The sequence below is a fragment of the Leuciscus leuciscus genome (assembly GCF_965113295.1).
Source record: "Leuciscus leuciscus genome assembly, chromosome: 14".
NCBI classification, from domain to species: domain Eukaryota; kingdom Metazoa; phylum Chordata; class Actinopteri; order Cypriniformes; family Leuciscidae; genus Leuciscus; species Leuciscus leuciscus.
Window position 1 is genome coordinate 6,835,146 of NC_138738.1, and position 15,554 is coordinate 6,850,699.

Consider the following 15,554-nt stretch of genomic DNA (forward strand, 5'->3'; position numbering starts at 1 on the left):
GCATGGCAAAGTCTGCTTAATCCTGGTTACTCCACGAGGTATCATCGCTGTACCATATCTGGTACTGTCCTCAGTCTGATACCACTCATTAGACTCCACAGCTGGGCTTATATAACATGGCAGTCTTAACTACACTCTCTGCTAACTGTGTATATTTGAAACATGCAGACACACCTACAGTTTTCTAAAGGCAGGAGTTTTGAGATAAAGAGTCAAGACAGCCTGAAAGATCTCCAAACAAATGCTATATTGTTAAAAATCCTAATTGTAGAAGCTGTTGGTGTTGGTGAAGCTTAATTCACTGAAGTTTAGTCAAGGTACCATTTCCAGAAAGTAAGAGTTAGATGAAGTAAGAAAAATTTGTTAAGTACATGGAAGCCGTTTAAGAAGATTCATAAATGTATCACTATCAAAAAACTTTATTTTTACAATCGGTGTTCAATCACAAACAAAAAAAAATTGTCGTCTCTGACATTGCGTCTGAATATGCATACTTCCATACTATATAGTAGGCAAAAAACAGTATGTGGGAAGAGTAGTATGTCCGAATTCATAGCAATCATAAAACAGTAGGCGAAAAGTATCCAGATGACATACTACTTCCGGCAAGATACTGAAGGGTGCATTCAATGAACAATTTACTATCCTATGAGGCCCATGACAATGACAACATGGCGGATGTAGTAGGCTATATAGAATGGCCGCAAAGTAAGTTACAAACCAAATGTAGTACCTACTATACAGTATAAACAAATTTGCTTTGCAAAATAAAAAATGCTTTGGATTATTTGGATGAATCAGGACTGAAAGATTAATTCACATATTGGACTGGTCCAAATGGTTCTTCAGCCAGTAACTTAATGACTCAACAAACCCAGGAAAGAACAAGACAAAATACGGCAACACTTTATTTTAAGGTGACATAGTTACATGTACTTACTATAGTAATAACAATAAATTATACATAATTACAGGTAACTAACCCTAAACCAAACCCTAACATAATAGAGTACATGTAGTTCATTAATATTACAAAGTAAGTGCAATGTAACTACGTTATCTTAAAATAAAGTGCAACCCAAAATACAAATGTATTTGTGCAGTCCATTTTGTGAACAAATCATTCACTGAAAAGATCTGACTCAAAATAACAATTTGTTCACGAATTGGGAATATTGCTACTTTTTTTTTTTTTACACTACTTTAAAAAAACGTAATGAGTCACAAAGTTTATTAAAACATTTCGCTACTAATAAAAAAATCATTAAATGCTGCACATGGATTGTTGAATCGTTGAATCGTTCAGACCAAATGAGGCAATTCACTGAAAAGAATCATATTTCTGAATGCGCACCTACAGAAAACACTTTTAGAATCATTTGATTACTGCCTCAGTTCAGCCGTAAAGCTAACATTTGGATGGAAAAGTACTTTATTATTGTCACACTACGTAAGATGTAGTTTTTAGTCTTGAAGTAAAAGTTTCTAGCCTTGATACTTTGTTATAACTCCACAACATTGTCATGAATATTTCAAACACCTACCGTGATTCAAGGGCAAGAAAGGTCTTTGATTACTCCATTTCAGAGGACAGACCTTCGTCCTAATGCCATGACCTGCCGCACAATGTCCTGAAAACACAGTCAAAGCACTCAAAACTGCCACAACACACACACACACACATTCCTAAATGCTTTTATCTCCTAGTCTTGGCTAATGACACATTTTTTTCATTTGAAAGCTTGCTCACTGTCTGCAATTAGCTAAACACATTAGTACATTAGTCCATCATTATGAACGCCTGAATGTTATGTTTATGACATGTTCGGAGCTATCCTTTGTGTGACTGACTTGTCAAAGTAAATGACATCTTGACTAACCTCGCAGTGCCCCTCCTTGTTCTACTGTTGATCCTGTTAATGGTAAATTAGCCAGACAAAATCGCTGGCAAATGGTATTATGCTAATAGCATTAGCCCTGCCCTATGCAAGTCAGTCTGAAGTGTTCTGTGACAGCTGCATAAGCGCTACGTGATTCACAGACTGAATGCTAATAAAGTGGCGTCTACACACAAATATGTATATCAAAGAAAGAGGCTACATGTCAATGTCAATGCGAACATTAGCATAGTCATGTGACATCTTGATGTTCTTGAAGATTTCATCAAAGTTGGCGAATGTGTTAATGGATAATGAAAGATGTCTGATTGTTTATTCTTTTTGTTCTGTTGGTGGGTGGATGTTACATTTAAATGCACTTTCTTCAAAGTTACAACTGGACAAGATTTCCCATAGAGATACTTTTATTTGAGATAATACTGACACTTTGACTCAATATTGGCCACCAAGGCTTTTAAAAACAAACAATAAATCTTTTTGCTATCTTTTTTTTCGCTGCTCCCGTAGACCACTTCAACTTTTCATCCATTATTAATACCTGTAATTCTTATCGTTATACTCGCCTCTTGCTCAAGTCCGTCTCAAAATGGAGCAGAGTGCCCCAAAACCATACCCAAAAATCACACACCTCACACGGATCAAAAAGTCTGTCCATAGTAGATAGAAGAAAGAAAATATTGGCACCAAAAGATAGGGGACTGAATATTAGTGCCTCTGGAACATATGATTCAAGTAATAAGTGAACCTTTCAAGTCCACATTCGCTTCAAAAATGTAATCCACTGTTCCGAAATTGCAGAATTGTCTCTGAACTGGTCCACATCTTGATTTCTATGGAATATTTACTTTACATGGTGTATGATCTTGTCCAACACTGTTGTAAAACAAAAACGGGAGTTTGGAAAAGCGAAAATACTGTAGAAGAGGGAGGGGGGGAAAGAGAAATACTCCATGTGTTTAAATGGTCCATTCCAAGTGACATTAGTATTCAGAAGTCCAACAACTTGATCCCAAAAGTTATGAAGCAGTTTGAAGTCTATGTATCTTCATTTCCATTGCTTTGATCAAAAAAAAAAGAAAAAAGAAAAATGCTGCTAGTCCCAAATGAATATTGGTCCCAGACTATCGTGTGACCTGAAAAAGAGGAGTCCAAGTTATTTCGTAAATGTCTGCATATTATTTCAGCAGGGCTGGATTGGATAAAAATCAGAGTCAACCATTTATACCAGAAGATACATTTGCAAGGGCTACACAGCTGGGGACAAAAAAAAACAATTATTTCTTAATAAAAACAATTATATTATTAATAAACATGCAGCTTTAACATTAAATTGAATCACAGGTATATATGTGTGTGTGTGTGTGTGTGTGTGTGTGTGTGTGTGTGTGTGTGTGTGTGTGTGTGTGTGTGTGTGTGTGTGTGTGTGTGTGTGTGTGTGTGTGTGTGTGTGTGTGTGTGTGTGTGTGTGTGTGTGTGTGTGTGTGTGTGTGTGTGTGTGTGTGTGTGTGTGTGTGTGCGTGTGCGTGTGCGTGTGTGTGTGTGTGTATAGCCCACTCCTACTTTTCAGTCTGTCTGAAATGTTAAATGTGAGGTGTCATCGCTGGACTAAACATTATAACACTTCAGTTTATATCATCATAACATAACGACAACAATCACAGAGTGTTAGCTAATTACCTCTTGAATATCAGAGGGCCTCCAGCACTATCAAATTGGAAAATTCTACTATTAGAATTATTCCTCTAAGGCATGAGGTGTTAGTAAGAGACTGACACATGCTCACACAGGCACATTGTACTGTCACCTACAAGTGTCATTAACCACACCACCAGCATGAGCTCAGCGGTAGCGGCCTGAAATAGACACACACTGAGAGATTGGAGCCATTAGTTCCTCTGGATCTGAGAGGGTTTAGCATGCAAGTCTGGTCCTGTTCCAGCTCTGTAACACGAAAGCACGGCTCTGGGTTCAGAGGCCAGGGAGGGGCAGGTCTCTATAGCTGTGGATGAGGCCAGACTGGCAGGCTGCTAAGGGAAGCCCAGTGTAATCTACACCTTCAGGTCACAGCCAGCAGGCAGCCGGAGGACACAGAGGAAGAGGAAGGTGTGCTGGTCACAGTAAATTCCATTACACTCCTGTTCAATTTGGGGTCGTAAGTATTTTTTAATGTTAGACTTTTATGCTCACCAAGGCTCTATTTATCTGATCAAGAATACAGTAATATTGTGAAATATATTTACAAGCAACTGTTTTGTACTTTAGTTTACTGAAATTTTAAGCTGAATTTTAAGCATCATTACTCCAGTCTTCAGTGTCACATAATCCTTCAGAAATCAGTCTAATATGCTGATTTGATGCTCAAAAAACATTTCTGATTATTATCAATGTTGAAAATAGTTGTGGTGCTTAATATTTTTTGTGGAAAATGTGATGCTTTTTTTTTTTTTTTAGATTCCTTGAAGTTTAGAAAGTTCAAAAGAACAGCATTTGTTTGAAATACAAATCTTGTTGTTATAAATGTCTTAACTGTCACTTTTGATCAATTCACAATGCACCTTTGATGAATAAAATACTGAGCCCTAAAACACAGTGGTGTATGCAACATTTGATACATTTTCACTTTTTATCCCCAATTACAAATTAGTTTGTATATTCATTTTTGCTGTGGTGTTCAGAATTTGAAATATCATATTTATTGTTATAGACCATTGAAAATTTGGTATCATCAAAATAGGCTTTATTGTCTTTGACACATGAGCGAAAAGGAAAACAGATCTCATGGCGTTTTATTAGATTTAAATATCTAAATGTTAGTGTGAAGATGAAAAATAAAACCTTTTAGATATCAACCTGCATATGCGATGGACAGCGGTTATGCTCATCTTTGCTCCCTTCTTTGAAGGTATATGGAGTAAAACGGCTCTCTACTAAACAAAGCACACAAAAGACCTGAACCGAAAGCGATGCACCCTGTTTTACAGAATACGAAAGTCTGTTGCACATAAAATTTATAATATTGAGTACATAAACAAAAACTTCAAAATTAGCACAAAATGCTGAAACCAGAACATGGCTAAATAATTGTAAAATGCATAAAATATCCAATTGAACATAATTCGTCAATGGACCTGCTGCAAAAGTTTAAAAGTAATGATCAGAGTGATCAGACCTCTGATAAACTGCACAGATTAAACAATCCCATCATGCTCTCATCGTTTCTGGTGTTTCTTCTTGCGGTTATTGCATGTCCATGTGCAAGGACGGTGGCCTGGAGGGCCCCAAAATCAAGCTCAGGTTTGAGAGTAGCTCCCAACACCTCAGAGGTCTGCCTGCTGTTGACGTGTGAGTGCAGTGGCATGAATTATTAACAGGGCTAAAATAAAAAAAGGTCTGCCTCACGCAGGCCCCTCTGCCCCATGAATAATGGAGGGCTTGACTCAAGCGCAAGCATTTGGTGAGTCAAACTTCTCAGCCTGATGGATGGTTACAAGCCCAGCATGTCAACCGTACATACACAGTGGCTCGCAAAACACACGTCGGCAAACATAAAAACGATAACTCGCATTAGCCTGCAGAAGTGCGTCATTGCCCTGCCCTGACTCTCCTAAATTCAACGCCACGCTGTGTTTCTTTTTTCTGGGCTTTTTTCGCACATTAAAGTTTGTCTAGGGTCCCATATTGTGTTTTATTTAAAGTCCAAGTCAAATGCAAGGACCACTAACAAGCTGAAAGCATGACAGTCGAGGAAAGCAGAAAACTAGTGCATTCTGTGGAAGAACGGAAGCGATGACTAAAGGCCTGTTCACACCAAGGATGATAACTATAACAATATTGATAAAGATTTAAGTAAATATAAAAGAATAGTCCACAGCACAACTATAACAATAACGGCAGAGAGAAACAATGTCATTGGAATCACTTTCAGAATGTTTTTTTTTTTTCCAGCTGGTGAAAACATTGACAGCCAATCAGAATCCATCCAGCTTTAAAGAGCTTCAGCATTTAAAGTGGCAGACGACAAAACTGCAGTGCGCGCTTAGAATAAACAGAGCGTTATCATTCATCGGTGTGGATGCTAATATAGTTATTGTTCTTTGTGTGAACGGGCCTTAACACTAGTTAGCAAAAGGCTTTTTTCTTTTAAATCAATCAACAGTAAAACATATAATACTTGACCATTTAAAAATTATATGAATTATTATTAATAATGATAATAATAATTAAAGAATATATAATATTCAGTTTTGTGTATACATTTAAATATGATTATTTTTAAATATTAATTTATTGTAAAGCACCTCAAGCGTTTTATATTTATTTATATATATATACATTGGCCCACTTTATTTCTGTTGTATGGTCTGACAGATATTTTGAAACATTTCTTAACCCTCTGGGGTCGGAGGTGTTTTCTGGTATTGATATTATTCTGATGGATATAGTACTGTGATTTGATGGGCTCTCTCTCACCTTGGTCGTCTTGACTTTGTTTCCTGTGCTGCAGCTCCAACCTTTTAGATCTGGCAACACCTTACACTCCTCGCCCTCCATACACGGCTGCATCTGACACCACCACTTCTGTGCTACTATTGAAGCTGCGCAGACAGAGAAAAAGACAGGAAGAAGAGTCTCAGCTCTCCACTCACTCTGTGGAAACTGCCAAAATGGGAAAGACACATCCCCAAATCACCATGGTGCCCAATATTTTAAAAGATGAATCAATGAAGATTGAGAGGAGAAAACCTCAGAAGATCTCAGTCACGTCCACAAAGAAATGAAACTACCTCAATCTATCTCTTTCTCCCTAAAACAATGAGGCTATAAAGGAGGTGGTCTTTGATTCAAAGCTGACAGTTTGAATCCATCAATTCAGTGGGCTCGACGCCCCCTATGTCTTTCTAGAAAAAGTTCAACCTTCATGTCAAGATGACAAGGGTTGCGGTTGGGGGAGCTGGCATTATGTTGAGGGTTAAGAGGAATCGAGAAGTAGAGGGAGACATTGTAAAGCTTTGGGCCTCAATTTTTAATTCAGAGCAGAGAGGAAGATGGTTTGACTGACTGTTTAAACAAAAGTTTTTTTGCCTTTAAGTCTACATCTATTGGGTTTAAATCCAAATATAATATAAAATTCTTGTGTTGAAACTTTTACCAGATATATTTTTAGGAAAACAGACCACAAATGTTGTGTGCTGAAATGAGAATGTTCCAAATAACACCAGCAAATGACTAACAATAGCCCTTTAATATCTTCTATCCCAACTTTCAAAATGAGAAAGAACATTATGATGGTCAAAATTTGGACACTTTTACAAAACTTTACCAAAAAAACATTTGCTACAGTTATATTTACTACAATAAATATATGGTAATTGATGATATTCTTACACTATTTGAAGGAAATCCCACATGAATTAAAATTTTACAGTAATATCAATAAGCAAAGTGAATATCACAACTATAATTAATGGTCATTTTTATATTTCAATAGCAAATGCTACTTTCTGCAGATTTCTACAGGTATTTCTTTGAAAACTTCTTTTGCTTGTGGTGTCCGAAAATCTGATATCCTTAGTGAAATTTCTATTTTGGATTTTTTGTTATTTTATTTTATTATTTTATTACAAATTACTTATCAGAACAAAGAAATTAGGCAAAAAGCTTGGGGGGGGGGGGAAAGCATGAAAAAAAACATGATTTCCAATGTGGTCTCAGTTTTTTTTTAACCCACAGTATGACAATCTACAGCATAAAAATAATGTAGAGAGGTCAAATGTCTTTCAGTCATAAGCGCAGTGGCTTTTGTCCTCGTACAGCAGGTAGAATCATGCGCTGTGGTCTCGGTGCTCAGCAGGGGGTGGCAGCACCTGTCAGATGCATTAGAGGGCAGAAAAGAAGATCAAGATCGATTGACCTGTCCAGTGAGGGGGCCGTTGACATGTTATTAGACAAGCAGCCCACGCTGCACTTGAGCGAACAGCAGGATGACAGTGTCACACTCAAACGGACCCTGACTCTGATGTGACAGCCCAGAGAGATGAGACTGAGATAAAGAGGGGCAGCTAGACTTTAAAAAAAGACAGCCAACTTTAAATTGACAGTTTAATTTAGAAGCATTACTAATTAAAATAATAAAACAGACAAACGATAGACAAAAGCAGCTGGCTATTTCTTGCACATTTTCTACTGTGTTCTTTTGTAAAACGTAGTAGTACGTTCTTTCCATTTAAACACTGATGAGACAAAACATTATGACCACCTGCCTAATATGCTGTTGGTCCTCCTCGTGATGCCAAAACAGTGCCGACCCACCAAGTCATGGACTCTACAAAACCCCTGAAGGTGTCCTGTGGTGTCTGGCATCAAGACATTAGCAGCAGATCCCTCAAGTCCTGTAGATTGATCAATCTTGTTGGTCCAGCACATCCCACAGATATTTAATCGGATTGAGATCTGGGCAATTTAGAAGACCTTGAACTCTTCATCAAACCATTCCTGAACAATGTGTGTGTAACCCCTCCAACCGTGTCCTACTCGCCCCGCTCTGTGCGGGCCTCGAACCCAGGTCTCCGGCGTGAGAGTCAGGCGCTTTAACAAGGAGGCTAAAGACTGCAGCCTCAAGCATCTGTCGCTAGAGCGCCTACTGAGATCAGAGGAGTGAGGTTTACTCGCACAGCGACTTTTAGCTGGCCTCCATTACATGTGCAGTGTGGCATTATCCTTTCTGAAAGAGGCCACTTCTACCAGGGGAACACCATTGGCATGAAGGGGCGTACCTGGTCTGCAAGGTACAAATTTACATGTGGCATGTGTCAAATTTACGTCCACATGAATAGCCGGACCCAGGTTTCCCAGCAGAACATTGCCCAGAGGATCACACTCCCTCCACCGGCTTGTCATTGTCCAACAGTGCTTCCTGGTGCCATCACTTCCTCAGGTAAACAGCGCACACCTACACAGTCATCCACTTGATGTAAAAGAAAATGGAACCCAGGTCCAGTTCACGTGCCCATTGTAGGTCATCACAAGCTCTCTGATTGGTCTATGGCTACGCAGTTCCATACGGAGAAGAGTGCGATGCACTTGTGTGTTGTGACATATTCCAACCCACAAGCCTTGCCGTTTCAGAGATACTCTGACCCAGTCGCCTTGCCATTACAATTTGGCCCTTGACAAAGTCGCTCAGATCTTTATTCCTGCCAATTTCTCCTGCATCAAACACGTTGATTACGAGAACTTGTTTCAAGAACAATCGCTAGATTGTTTGCTTACCATCTAATCTACCAGACCTTAATATGTGGCCTTGTTAGGAGATTATCAATGATATTTGCCTCACCTCTGACTGGTCATAATGTTTTGGCTCATCAGTATAAACACGTATATATAAATTACAGAACTATAATTTGAGTGAAAAGTTGTACAAAGTTCACATGGTCAATGTCACAAATTTGCTTAATTAGTTATTTTTACATTATAACTTAGTTATGTTGTATTTCGTAAAAACAAAACAAAAATTTGTTTCAGGTTAAAATTATGTTCATTAATTTTTTATATGTTAACGTATGTGCGTGTGCTAATATATATAGCTTAATAGAATCAAACAGCAGACACACACACAACAAATAAAAACAGTCTTACCGTCCACACAGGAAGGAGCTGCTCTTGTTGTCCCAGCAACTTGCCCAGGGAAGCAAGAACACTTGACAGTTTGGGAGCGCTCCTCGATTTTGTTCTTGTTACAGCAGCGGTGGGCTGCAATGACCTCACAGGTTCCCGCTTTGACGTGCACTGAGGAAAAACAACAAGGACACCGAGTCTATTAAAATCAACCAGCTGTTTCAAACTCCCCTTGCCGACAAAGGAAACGATGAGGCACTAATGCATATTCTGTTGCTGCCGTTGGCTGCAATGGAAATGAATTTGACATGGAGGCAGTGTACAATTTAATTAATGCTAATGCAAGCAGTTTTATTTGTCCCAGGTCAGAAATCAGAAGAAAATGATCTCTGTGATCATCAGGTTGGGTTTTACGATGGGTTTTAGTAATTACAAGTAAAACGGTTAATTGACAATCATAGGCCTTCAAGCATCTATAAGGGTCTTCAGGCAATTTATTAATTTTTTTGTTTTGTTTTGTTTATCTTTCACCTTTGACTGAACAGCAGCGGGGAGGAACATTACTTAGCATCTGAAAGTGTGTATTCACACATCATTCTGAAGATCTAAATTGAGGAGCTAAAAAAAAAGAGAATAAAACATTTTGAAAGTTTTAGTGTACCTTTCAAATCAGCCTTAATTGCATTGGTAAAGATTTTCAATTTAAGACTTGAGTTTAAAATTGATTGAAAAACGGGCCTCCGTTTTCCCATTAGCTGGCCAATCTCAAAATCTCATCAACAACATTAAAAACATTTTGCCTACAATCAATAAAGAGCCTTTAACGTGCGCACAAAAGAGTCTGTCGAGCGGCAGGCCGATTGTGGGCTTGGAAAAGAAAAACAGAGATTTACCGATGCAAACGCTGGCGGGTGAAGGGCTGAACCCCCTTTGTGTGATTATCTTTCAGCCCGAACACACTGCAGGGCCAAAGTTAATTTCAAAAAGTTTGAGCGGATGCAAATTGAATATTCAATGGTGGGAGTTTGTTCCTACAGCTTATAGAAAATGATTGCTTTGACTCATTCAATGTGCATTACCGCCTTTATTTATTTGTGCACCTTCAACAGTGCTTCAAAAATCTATAAGAAAAACAAGCTGGGCTGGGTTACTCCAAGCTGGGGTTTTGGGGGAATTTTAAGTTACCTTTTGAATTTTTTACGTTAATTTCGCTTAACTGGTAGCAATGACGTGAAATACTGTATGGTTTGAGTGTAAATAGTCAAGTTAAAACATGCTAAATAACTTTTCATTAATTTATTGGCATGATATATTAAGAATATTCAATTTCAGCTATGTAAAAATTCACTGTTAAATGATCATAAGAAAATATGCAATTAAATGAAACAGGAAATATTGAAACAGAGGAAGCTGTTCACTGCTCTTAGCTGGATGACTTTAACTTTAATAAGCTATTTAAAACAGAATATTGACACTAGAGCTGCAATAATAATTGTTAAAAGATCGCAATCTCGATTCAAACACCCACGCAATCTTATTCCTGAATGACAAGGATTCGGCTACAGTATTAAAACTTTGACAAGAACGATCACACCAATTCAAACCTGTGTTTGCGCCGCCGCTGAGCCAGAGTGAGCCGTTGTCATGTAAAGGTATGAAACAGATTCACAAACAGTCTTTTCAACCACACAGTATCTAAGTCTTACAATAATTCAAATTATCACAGAAGTAACAGGATAAAAGTTTATAGTTCAAATATAAAATAGAGTAAATCACCTTTTGAAAATAACATGATGTATTAAGTATAATGTATACAAAATCTGCTCTTAAAAACTAGGTAAATAATGGGTACAGCAAGTTTAGAAAAAAATGTATAATTTTTTTTTCCATCAGCCCACTTAAAATTAGTTTGACACCCATGTGGAAGAGCATGGCACGGGCAACACCAATGTCATGGGTGCAATCCTTAAGAGCACACATATTTAAATATTTTGAGTGAACCGTAAATTGCCTTGGTTAAAAAAAATTGTCTGCAAAATGCATAAATGTAAATTATATTATCTGTGTGCTCATGAGCTTCAGTGAAAACTCAAAAGCTTTTAATTTTGGCAGTGAAAATTAACAGTTTCTATGTTTGGCACTGATCAAAATGTGTTCCTCAACTCGAGGTCACACTGAAATTGAATCAAATTTGCAAAACAAAGAAAGTGTCGTGTTCCTGGAACAGAATGTTTTTGGCAGCGCCACAGTGATCAGCACTGACATAGGAGCACCTGATCCCGGATCAGCGCTCAACTTGCTGTGGGAACCCTCTCTCAGAATAGCTGCCTTCATTACACTGCAGGAATAGGTTGGCGGGGCCTAGAGAAACAGTGCAAACTACTGATTAAACCATAACCCTTTCACCAAGGTCATAAACAAGCCAACCAAATCTATAGGCAGTGTGTGTGTGTACGTGAGCAATCGGCTCCTGTGAAGATTAAGTGGCCAGTGTTCAGCAAGGTGCCCGAGGACCAACAAAGAGAATTAAACAGTTACTTCTTGGCTCCGTAAACTCGACTGATGTGAGACCTTTTCTAAGAAGGTGTTGTGTCTATCTCTGGACATCTGTGCAAAATTTCCATGGACTTGCAATAGCTGCGATCGATATGTTTCACTTAAGGTGTGCAGGCTGGTCGTCTGGCAGAGTCAGGGAACGTCTGCCTCAGCAGCAGGAGGGGGCACGATCGGGGCGCTAACAGTAATGGAGGCTGGCATAGCTCTTATAAGCACTGCTCTCAACACCACAATCACATCCATTGATCCCACATTGACAAGCACTGAGGAAGGTGAGGAATGGATAAACTAGAAGGATGATAAACGCAGTTTATGCTATTTGACAAAAGCCAAAATAAATGAGGAGCTATATTTGATATAAATTGTTATTATTATACATTTATTTGATCACAAATACAGTAAAAAAAAAAAACCCCAGTAATATTGTGAAATATTACAATTTTAAAAACTGTTTGTTTTTTTATTTTTTTATTAGGGCTGTCAATTTAACGCGTTAATTTAATTAATTAGTTATGAGGGAAAATAACGTGTTGAAATTATTAACTCATTTAACGCACCCAGCCCACAAACCTATGTAGTTCATCTTACATTTCATAATGTTGATTGGTGACGAACATGAAGCAGGGCAACAACTCACTGAGTGATGTAGCCTGAATGCAGTTATGCCCGTACAATTTAAGATATCAAGACAAAAATGCACCTGTATGAGTTTTTGTCTTATATTTATATCATGATGTAGTTAAGCAATATCACACGAGTAATGAGTGCTGAATGTTGAGTGCTGTTTTTGTCCCAAAAAGCATGAGTGCAAAGAGAGCCATTTACTCCATTCCTGAATGAATCAGTCGTTTGAACGAATCGAATGAATGAATGACTCAATTACTTAATTTAGACATTTACCACCACCTATTGGCAATTTTAGTTTCTTATTTAGAGTATCATTTAATAAAAATAAAAAAATCGTATTTCCATATTAATTAAAAAAAAACATTAAAAGGTATAGTTCACCCAAAAATGCTGTCGTTATTTACTCACCCTTCATGGCAGTTGAAGCCTAAACGCTTATGTAATAAATTTTGTTGAATCAAAACTTTTTCTAATGTCTATTTGATGCTTTTCTCATCTAACACAATAATGACTTTAAATGATCTTTAAGGGATAATTTCTCAGCCAAATTTGATGTGCGATTAATTTTGGATTAATCTGATTAATTAATCGCCACATTGTGTAATTAATTAGATTTTAAAAAATAATCGTTTAACAGCCCGTTTTAATATATTTTAAAAGTAAATACTGCAGCCATTCCTCCAATCTTCAGTATCACATGATCCTCCAGAAATCAATCTTAAATGTTGATGTGGCACTTAAAAAACACACGGTTGTGCTGCTTAATATTTTTGTGAAAACTTGTTTCAAAAGAACAGAATGTATTTGAAATATAAATCTTTTGTAATGCCTTTACTGTCACTTTTGATCAATTTAATGATTCCTTGCTGAATAAAAGTATTTAAAGGGATACTTCACCTCTACATTTATGTAGAAGAAATGTGAAATTATTTTTGAATTTGGAGCTTTCTAGACTGAGAAAAGCCAGAAAATTTATTTTTGGCTTATGTGGATGAAAGACAACAACTCCCAGAATGCACTTGCTTCGCTGCCCTAGGAGGCCACTCCCAAGCCACGCCTACCGGTAAGAGAGCGCAGTTGAAAACAACAAGGCTAGGCTACTAGTAAGTCTCCGTGAAGAGTTTATTTATTTTTTATTTATTTATTTATTATTACAGGGACAGTGCATATTAATAAACATTTCTGCCAATATGCCAGAGTTAGCCAGAAGGCTATTTTTCATCTGCAGTCCCCGGACAGATGTTAAAAGTCACCCTAAAAGAGAGTCTGCCCGGGATTTCGAGATCGCCCAAAATGCCCGGGATTCGGCTTTTGCGTTCTACAGTCGCCATTCATCATGTTTACTGTGGCGAGCAGGACGAGACTGAGGGGCGCGGGAGAACGGCGCGAGGCCGGTGGCGTGATTACTGAGACGCACCGATCTCGTATCTCTCACGGAGGAGCGGGAATTTTCTTAGCAATGTTAAAACGCACATCAACCGATCACTTGTTTAGCGTTCATGTAAACACTCAGATGATTCACCAATCGGAATGAATTCAGTTAGATTGAAACAAAAGGTGTGCATGTAAACAATGAACGGCGACTGCAGAAAGCAAAAGCCGAATCCCGTACATTTTGGACGATCTCAACGGCCGGACATGTCCGGGAAAAAGAGGATGGTAACCCCGACTACTCAGCTTTCTCTTACTACTCAGCTTTCTCCACAGAACAAGAGCCTGCTAGCTTAGCTTCCAAAGAAAGACGGCTGATACTATGTGTACATTCTGTGAGTGAGATCCCACCTCCTATGGGCGGGCTGAAAACATGCGGGACAGCCCCTCCTACTGGCTGTAGTCTTTAGCCTCTGGCCACAAAATTCTCAGATGACGCCAAATGTAGATTTTTGCGTCATCGGAGGATTTTTTTCAGACAAAAAATACATAAATCTCTCGTCTCAGGGGGATATGAGGGTGGAAAGCACGGTAATTCGAAAATTTCAACTAATACAAAGCTTAATGCTAAATCCTGAAGTATCCCTTTAACAAAAAAAACAAAACAAAAACTTAAGACTAGTCCAAGATTAAAATGTACAGTATGTTTGAGCTGTTTTAACTGAAAGAAACTTGCACTGACATATCTTAAAATGTCATTGCCATTGTTTTTTCACAAGATGCACATCAGTAATGTTTTTTTCTAAGGCATGTTTATAAAAGCTACTTCAAAGTTCTAATTGAACTAAGGTCTAATCCTGACTTAATCTAAGCCCTGTCTGTGAAACCAGGCCATCATATTTTAAGTGTGGCTAAAGTGTCCGGATACTATTATTTACAAATATCAAATACCTTTCCAAAAACAATAGTTTATAAATATATAAAAATAAAACATAAGGTTTTTCCAATTGCCCAAAAAGTCTTTCAAGCAATGACAAACATATGGTTATTTCACAGGATTTGCAAATGTTGCTGGCACTTGTCAGATGTGGTTAGGATCTAAGAGTCTCCATGCAGTTTCTCATTAATGTGAGTTGAAGGGTAAAATCATCTAACATTGGGATGTGTGACATTCTCCACAAGGGTAAAGGCCATTTTAAAAATAAAACGGAACAGATTGCCGCCTCAGATGCAAGTATGAGCATTAAGCATGCATTTTCTCCCTTTATGCCTTACTTTTGTGCTTTTCCAGTCTGTCATTGATGAGCTTTTTTGGAGCAGAGCGGCTCTTTTACCACAAATAGTCAGCGAACATATTGACAAATAACAAAAAAGGGGAGAAAATACATAAAATGTTCCTGCTAAGCTCCTATTGAATTAGCATAACACAGACACCCTCTGCTTTGGTGCAAGAGAGAGAGATGACAGACTTTGTGTTCACAAAATTGC

At 38.0% G+C, this 15,554-nt stretch overlaps 1 protein-coding gene across 1 annotated transcript in view; it reads right to left on the minus strand.

Annotated features, from left to right (window-relative positions):
• Positions 1 to 2,286: 2,286 nt before the first annotated feature.
• The window catches only part of tafa3a (TAFA chemokine like family member 3a), a 123,765-nt gene continuing 110,497 nt past the window's right edge, over positions 2,287 to 15,554 (minus strand). Inside the window, exons 3-5 of the mRNA XM_082189661.1 lie at positions 9,534 to 9,683; positions 6,369 to 6,493; positions 2,287 to 3,031 (exon numbers count right to left, since the gene is read on the minus strand). Of these exons, the coding sequence (XP_082045787.1) occupies positions 3,020 to 3,031; positions 6,369 to 6,493; positions 9,534 to 9,683 (287 nt within the window). The 3' untranslated portion in view covers positions 2,287 to 3,019. The remainder of the gene's footprint in view (positions 3,032 to 6,368; positions 6,494 to 9,533; positions 9,684 to 15,554) is intronic.